Consider the following 8,514-nt stretch of genomic DNA (forward strand, 5'->3'; position numbering starts at 1 on the left):
CAACCCTCCAAAGCTTGGAAAACTCATATAAAAAGACTCAGGACAGCACTTACAAAGCTCAACAACAACAGCATAAAAGCTGTTATTCAATGGATACCAGCTCATATAGAACTAGAAGGAAATGAGAAGGCTGACACACTCGCCAAAAGTGTGAGAACAAACTCTCAAAAAACATTGCACTCTATCCAGAAGAAAAGAAGAAACTAATAGTAAATTTAAAAAAAAAATGAGAAAAGGACAAGCTCTCATCCAAATCACAAGAAAGATGGTGCCTATTATAATTTAAGTTATCCCGACAAGATCCAAGTCTAATCTTTCGACTCAGGACCGGACACGACAGAATGAGACAACATATGTACCTCCGAAGCTCAAAATTGGAACCAGTGAAATCTGCCCATGTGGATTGTCACCAGAGAATGCTGACTATGTCCTCCAAAACTGCTCTCTTTACTATGATGCCCGTACAGACACTGGCCCCAAAACACCCCAATAGAAAAAACTATATGGAGAGCTCCCTGATTTGGAAACCACTGCGCAGTTCGTCTCATGTATTGGTCTACTCATCTGAACGCTCTTGACATAAAAATGAGAACGAAGAAGACCAGCCCACGAATGAAACTAACACGATGTTCGTCAGTGTAATAAAGTGTGTAATACATTTTGATATTAAATCTATAAAAGAAAGTCATAAAAAAAACAAGTAAATACAAGATGAATTGAATCACTAGAATAGACAGGGTGTCTTAGAGCAGCAGTAATTTCTATTTGTAGATGATAGCACCCCCCACCCCTTTTTTTTTTTATTAGTCCCATTTGACCATTTGAGCCTGTTGTAAAACATTGGTTCCAAATATGGCACACTTTTCGTCTGTTTTCTACTTAGTTCTAAAAAGGGTAACTCTATTTTAAAATTGATTGTGTTGATATAGATCTAGCTATAAATATACACGATAGGCCCTAAACCGCTTACAGCTGAAGTAGGTTGTTTTTTTTTAAAGTTATTATGTTTAAAAATAGACACATTGTTTTTATAAGCATTGCGACATAGCCTACTATAGATAAAAGACTAGAAGAGAATTTAATATGCGCTTGACAGTAACTAGATATATCACTTTTAAAAAAAACAATTGAATATATATATATATATATATACCGGTAAATGCCAAGGCCCTTTAGTCCTACGGTTTAGAGATAAATTTGTATGGTATTTTTTTTTTTAGACAATTAGCATGCATAACTAGATTAACACATGGATACGGACCGAACATAATTATCTTCTTTTGATGGAACGTCTGTAATTTATAAGACAAGACATCTACATCCAAATAAATATTTTTAACGGAGTAATGTGACCTTTATAAGTGTTTAAAACTATAATATATATATATATATATATATATATATATATATATATATATATATATATATATATATATATATATATATATATAATATTAGTTAAAATGTAAGCCCATAGTTAAAACTCATGTTTATTATATAATTTAAGAAAGTATTAATTGCTCTTAGAAGCTGTAAGCCATTTTTTTAAAACATCGTGGCTGGCACATGTATCTATATGCCTAAATAAAACTGTAATTTATAAGATAAGACATCTACATCCATATAAATATTTTTAACGGAGTAATGTGACCTTTATAAGTGTTTAAAACTATAATATATATATATATATAATATTAGTTAAAATGTAGGCCCATAGTTAAAACTCATGTTTATTATATAATTTAAGAAAGTATTAATTGCTGTTAGAAGCTGTAAGCCATTTTTTTTAAACATCGTGGCTGGCACATGTATCTATACGCCTAAATAAAACGTACTAACTGTTTATTAAATCAATTGAAGATCAAATTTTAACATTTTCCCAAGTGTTTACTGGTAAATTATTGGGTGAAAAGTCAGTGTTGCAACATTTAAACTGAGGTCTCATACAGGCATACTAAAGATGGCTGGGATTTTATATGACTGATGAATATTTAGGACATTAATTTCAACAACCAATTTACGCACTACATTTGTAAATGTAAGACATAAAGAGTTCACTTTCCAAATTTTTTCCTATGGTCATAAAAAAAGGTGATACTTCTGTGAGCTGTCCAATACTTTTTGATTTCCTATCTCTCAGTGCTAACCATGTAATGAAATCTCCCCAACTGGGTTCTTAGATAAAGTTGTAGACATAAGCAATAATCCACTGAATATAAAATGCCATAACACTATTGAACACTTAATGATTTATGTGACACAAAACAGGTTTTTGGAAATCATTATTAAGATCAATTAGTATGACATTAAAACAACACTACATGATGAAAAAATTATTCACAGACATATCAAGAATGGGTTGAGAACACAAAATGTATTTCCATTTTAATGAGAATGAATTACAAGTAAAAAAATGACTCATTGTTATACCAGTCTGGACATGTTAATAATAATTCATGGTTGACTACCAGTAGAACATCAATATAAAGGCCAACAAATTGTGTCCCAGTCAAAATTGAAATATAAGACGGTGCGATCAAAATCTTATTATGTCAAGTTCATTTTTCATTCTTCTCTTTTATTGTTGCAACCATATGGTTAATAGTCTAATAATTAAGGTCTGAAAATCTGCTTTGCCTTGTCCACCAGAAGTTGGACAAACAAATCTTTGAAGTCATCCTCTATGAACAAGAAGAACATGTCACCTCCACTTTCATCATGTGGATCTAATGAAAAAGGATGTACAAGTAGTGGACATAAATGTTGATTCTTGTGAATGTGAAGCCCTAGACTATGTGCAGCGAAGTAATGACAAGGCAAGCTTTGAAAAATTATACAAAAAAGACTGACTACTCTAAAGCCAAGGCAGTCACCCCTTTTACCTGCAATGTATGTTGTGACTGTTCCATTTTGTGAAATGTTTTTAATTGAAAAAGAGAGTCCTTGTAATCACAAGAAATTTCCATTAGGGATCTTAAAAATGTTTCCCAAGAATAGGATTTTTTAAGCTTAAAAAATAATGCTCTACGAAATGAGTCTTTCAATGGAAGCAACAAGGCAACACTCTGATAGGGCTGGTTGCCTAGTCATGTGGTATGCAATCTGGACTTATCTGTTGTTTTGAACTCTGCCAGCCTCCATCCCCTGCTATACTGCGGGATGTTTGGACCAAGATGTAACACTCTTCAATTCTGAAGGAATATCCAAAACAGGCAAACAAGCAAACTGATTTCTAAAAGTTTTTTTTTTATACCAACTTTAGCCACTTAAATTTCATTTTTCACATTTGTTTTCAATGTTTCAGTTTTGAGGAAAGAGAATATTTGTTTACCATAGCTTTTATTTTTGCAATCTAAAATCTAACATTTTAAAAGATATTTTCATTGAGTAAAAAAAAATTCTAAATATTATAAAAGGATTCGGTTTTTAAAAAGTGTTTTGTAAAATATTTTACATGTTTCAGATATTCCTTCAGAGTTGAAGATAATCTTTTTCCTAGTCCAAACCTCATGCAGGACGACAGAGAAAGGCAGCAGGTAGGGTATGAATCCCTGGACCAGCAAGACGACTGAACAGCAGTCCAGCGCGCATACTGCAAGACCATGCAGCAAAACCAGATAGGTCTAAAACATTAAGCTTTAACATTCATTAGCAGAACCTCCAGCATTTTAAGAGAACAAAAAGATATCTGATATGATTTATAAAACCAAGATAACATATTTATGAATGATTCAAAAAGATGACTGATTAATAAAGATAGTCTTTAGTAGTTAATTATTGTTATCTCAGGTTATTGATTCAATGTTGAAAGGCCAACAACTAGGAAGTTCAGAACAGAATAGTCAAGTTAGTATTTAGCTCAAACAGGCATAATGTACTGAGAAAACTTCATACTAGTATCTTAAATACCTGCTTGGACGACTACAAAAATAAGTGAAAAATAGTTGTTTTGCTTGCAGGTTCTGTAGTATTAAGAGTGATTGAAAATCATTGCTAGGGATTTACACTGTAACAGGTAACAGGAAGGTCATTGATAACATTATATTCAAAAACTATTTATAAAGAGGTAAAGGGGAACATTTAATAAATTTGTGAACATTCTGCAACATTTATGTAGGACATAACAAATTAATAATAAATTAAATATAAAGTGATCCATCCCATGGTCCCACATATCCAACAGCAATAAGAATAACATCAACTAATGTCCACACGCCTAGACCTCCAAAACTTAACAGTTTGCCTATTCCTTCTCTCCAAAGGCCTAGGTAAAAACGATCTACTCCAAAACCTCCAAGAAAAATGCTGAAATAAAAACAAAGTCATCTGTAGTAAAATACTGTTGAAATGTTTAAGACTGTTGCACATATATATAATAAAGTAAAAATATGACTCTTCAAGGTAATTTGTTTTATTGAACTAATGTTGCAAAAATTGATATTAAAATGTATACAAATCTTTAAGACTAAAAAAAAAATTAAAAAAATAAAACAAAAGGAAACAATTTGTTATTACCTAAGGAGTAAGGCAGTTGACCATTTATATCCCTGAGACCAATTGCATGGTATTTGTTTATAGAAGCATCTTCTGCCTTTTGAAAAAAAAAATTTTATACCAACCAAATATGGTTAATACTTATAATGGCTATATTTTATTGTTATGACCTAAAAACCTTAACTACCCACCATTTTAGTTAAAAATTAAAAAAAAAAAACAAAGATTTTTTAAACAAAAAAGATACAATAAATGTGAATTTCGTTTGTTCAAATTTTATAATTAATAAAAAATAAGCTAATGAGCACTGGATAATTTAATATAAAAAATTGTGTTTTATTTCCAAATGCTAAATTTGCTACTTTTAGCTTTATGGTGAAAAACAACTCTAAACTCTTTAATGCACAAGTGATATGACAGACTTACCCATGCACAAGTTATCATGCTTTGCCCAGCATGTGCTAGTATAAAATGGTCTGGCAGGATAGTAATTACGAGGTTTGTTCAGAGCACATTCTGTAGATCTATTGCACCACGTCTTTTGAGGAGATAACTGATAACAATAGCGGCATTCATAGATTTTTTCAAACACCTGCTCACCCTTAAAAAAAAAAAATAGATGCAGACCAATTTTGAATTACAATTTTAAAATATTTGATAAGACTTACAAATTACTACAACTGACAAAAATCCTGTTTGGTTTGGTTTTGGGCACATCGGCACAATTTTAGGCTATGTCGTGCCTGGCAAAATCTGTCATTAAGAACAAGTAGTTTACAGGTAATGACACTATTAAAGTTTTTAAATGTCCCTGGGGCTCTACATAGTTTTTGTTTCATCTAGTGAAAATATGGACCAATTTTATATTATAAAATGGGTTCAGAATAGAAAATGTTGAAAAGTACAAAAGAAAATAATTCAGTTTACATTTATGGTTATATGGCACATCAGCACTATTTAGGCCATGTCATGCACATTTAGTCTTACAAAATGGTTAAGAACCAAATGTTAGTTGATGACTAAGTTATTATATCTTATTCAATATAGTAAAAAAAAAAAAACTTACTGAACAATTCACATTAGGCTTTGGTCTGCACTTTGTGGTCTGATTTGTACCATATGCACAAGACAAATTAAAATCACAGTCTATACACTCTCCCCCTAATAGATGGCAAGAGACACCGTCTGGGCAGATTTCTTCCACATTTATAGTACAGTTAGGAGCTAATTGACTAGTTGAATCATCAGTTTTATTGTTTGAGATAGTTACTGTTGACATCTGGTATGAAATTGATGACAAGTCTTGAGTACTAATAGCATCTGAAACTAGATATGTTATTAAAATCATCACTAGTACTAGAACCTGAGAAAATGATTTGAAATAATAAAAGTACATGAAACAAATATATAATTGACATTGTTATTGAAGCTTTTATTGAGTATAAAAACCCTTACCATGATCTTGATCAGAGGCAGATGCTACAATAAACATCAAACTCAACAATAATATAACATCTTTAAGTGAAAATGTAAGGTATTGGTGACATTTCCTTGTAAGTTTTATGATCATTTTAAGTCATTCTATCAAATCTGAAATATAAAATGTAATCTAAGCTTGAAAATGATCATAAAATATTTTTATAGAATTTGTGCATTTGGTCAAGGGAGAAAAATAAGCATAATGGACCTCATTCAGCAATCGTAAACAAACAACATTTAGTCACGTGATCATATTGATAAACAATGAAAAAAACTGTCACGTGACAACCATCATGAATTAAACATGAGATCGTAAATTATATAGAAGAGGTAGAGCACCACGTGGCTAAATGTTGTTTGTTTACGGTTGGTGAATGAGGTCCATTGCATTACAGAAGACTTATAAAGAGTTTTTTTTTTTTTTAAATGAACCTCAGGCATATGGATAACTATTTTTTGTCATAAATGGAAGAATATTTATAATTATTTTGGAATTTCCAAATTCAATATAAAAAGCCTAAGGTTTAAACATTTTTTTAAAGCATGGAACCTAAAACAAATAATGCATAGGGTCAAAGATAAGATTACTTTTATAAGTATTTTGACATTGGCATGACATATAACTATTGGCGTGATAGTTGTAAAGGTCAACAAGAACATATAGAGAAAGTTTATAAAGTGCGACAGCTGGTATAGGAGAGGGATAATTATATGGCCTCCCTCATTTATAGAAATGAGGATGAATACCTGGGCATTAGCTATGGTCAGAACATTGTCACCCAGAAAGCAGTTCCCACTTCTACATACAGCTGGTAAGTGCAGATACAAGTTGCCTAAAGGAAGCTGGCTCTTTTTTTTTTTCAGGGTTGACTCCCAGAGTCACTTCCATGTTTGGATATAGCTCTAAGGCAGCAGAGGTTTGAATTTAGAGTTTTCCATCTTCTAGGTGGGTAGCCAGCCAAGGCTAATGGGCCCCTCTTGTGTGAAACTTACTGATTTAAGCACCAGTTACATGCCTTTGCAGCTTCTCCTGTTAGTGTTAACAGTTCCACTGGAACCAATATCTGAGCCACATGTGAAGGCCAGAAGTTAGACTGGCTGTCAGTGCCTATCTGGGACACATGCCATTGGTAGCATTCATTAGGTAGTGGAGTGATTATATCCATTACTACTTCTTGGAATAACAACCATCAGTTTATCAGGGATAAACTACATGTGAAATAAGGACAATATTAACCTTACTACAAGTCAAAGACTAGATCCACTTTAGCAACTTGTCCACAGTTTTGCATTGGCATGCCAGGACCATACCTGAGACCACTTATCTTAAATGATGCAGACATTATTAAAAATTAAATGTTACTTCAAAAAAGAAGATGATTACGCCATACGCATTATGCATTTAGTCATGCATATTAACCAATGACCTAAATTATGCCAAGTCTGCCCAAGTCACTGGTTTTTCTGGCTAGCTCAGGCAACCCATTCCATGCTCTAATATACTTTATAACTTTATTATAAAATACTTTTAACTTTATAGCGCTAGGGAAGAAGAGTATTTACAAATTTGTAAATCATTTTCTTTTTTGAAGTAACGTCTGTATTATAATATAATAATTTATATAAGATAAGATTGTCCTAGCATGTGGTGGAACGAGGAATGTGCCTTTCTGAGTATTTTATTCAATTTTGTTTTTGTATAACTCAAATAATTGCTAAACTATGTGACTATCACTGGTCCTGGACATTAGCTTTTAGGCCAGAACTGCCAGAAGGAAGGCTGAGATTAGTGGGAAGTGAGATTGAGAAGGACTAGGACTCAATTACTACACTACTACTAGCTAAGAGCACTTGACTTGACTCTTGTGGCACTTGTTTAGTTAGATCTAGTAGTAGTAACTAGTTGTAAGTTGTTACTTGTACAAGTTACAAGTTGTAGACTTGTACGATTTCTAGCTTTAGTCTACAAATCTAGATTACCATCATAAGTATACAATACTAGATCTAGAATCTGTAGTATAATACTAGATATCTAGATTCAAGACAGATTCTAATGATTAACTATAGACCTAGATGTCTAGATCTAGTAGAGTCCAGTATTATTGTTTACTGTAGTGTAGTGAAACCATTGCAAGATAAGAACAGGAACAGTAACTCCAGTTTAGTTGCCAACTTCTAAAAATAATTAACATACGTTCCTTATTAAAAAAAAAAACAACAGACCCATGATCCGTCCTATAAGTTAATTTACAAACATTAAACAAGCCGTTTGCTTTTTAGCTCATTTATTATTGAACACTAGAAAGTTATTATCTAGATCTAGGCCTACTAATAAGAAAAAAAAACTATACAGATCTAAAAAAGGAAAATAAATCTAATAACGTGAAAATAATATTAAAGCAACTTTTAAAATTTTTATTTTTAAAAGTTTTCAGCGATGAGCGATATCTTTTTATACATTTTACCAGAACAAAGAAGCTATAAGTATAATTATAATAAGACACCGACCATAATAACAAATAGATATATGCTCGTTTCCTC

The 8,514-nt window shown here is 31.9% G+C and overlaps 1 protein-coding gene across 3 annotated transcripts; it reads right to left on the reverse strand.

Moving 5' to 3' along the window:
• Positions 1 to 2,354: 2,354 nt before the first annotated feature.
• LOC106075173 (TM2 domain-containing protein 3-like) lies at positions 2,355 to 8,110 on the reverse strand. Of its 3 annotated transcripts, none has more exons than XM_013236107.2 (6): positions 7,954 to 8,110; positions 5,950 to 6,084; positions 5,561 to 5,820; positions 4,921 to 5,095; positions 4,516 to 4,591; positions 2,355 to 4,305 (listed from the first exon to the last, which is right to left on the reverse strand). In XM_013236107.2, the coding sequence occupies exons 2-6, from the start codon at positions 6,062 to 6,064 to the stop codon at positions 4,140 to 4,142; spliced, it is 792 nt and encodes a 263-aa protein (XP_013091561.2). In that variant the 5' UTR covers positions 6,065 to 6,084; positions 7,954 to 8,110; the 3' UTR covers positions 2,355 to 4,139. The 3 variants fall into 3 exon arrangements, with proteins under 3 accessions (XP_013091561.2, XP_013091570.2, XP_013091584.2); XM_013236116.2 differs by having other exon boundaries at positions 8,043 to 8,103; XM_013236130.2 differs by having other exon boundaries at positions 4,130 to 4,305; positions 4,516 to 4,587.
• Between the last annotated feature and the right edge of the window lie 404 nt (positions 8,111 to 8,514).

The sequence above is a fragment of the Biomphalaria glabrata genome, chromosome 1, assembly GCF_947242115.1.
Source record: "Biomphalaria glabrata chromosome 1, xgBioGlab47.1, whole genome shotgun sequence".
NCBI classification, from domain to species: Eukaryota; Metazoa; Mollusca; class Gastropoda; family Planorbidae; genus Biomphalaria; species Biomphalaria glabrata.

Bases quoted from the DNA above. Each gene is read 5' to 3' on its own strand.
- LOC106075173 (XM_013236107.2), bottom strand. From the start codon at position 6,064: ATGATCATAAAACTTACAAGGAAATGTCACCAATACCTTACATTTTCA. The intron at 5,821-5,949 runs GTAAGGGTTTTT...TAACATATCTAG, and splicing joins TGCCTCTGATCAAGATCATG to TTTCAGATGCTATTAGTACT. The intron at 4,592-4,920 runs GTAAGTCTGTCA...TTTTTTCAAAAG, and splicing joins GCATGATAACTTGTGCATGG to GCAGAAGATGCTTCTATAAA.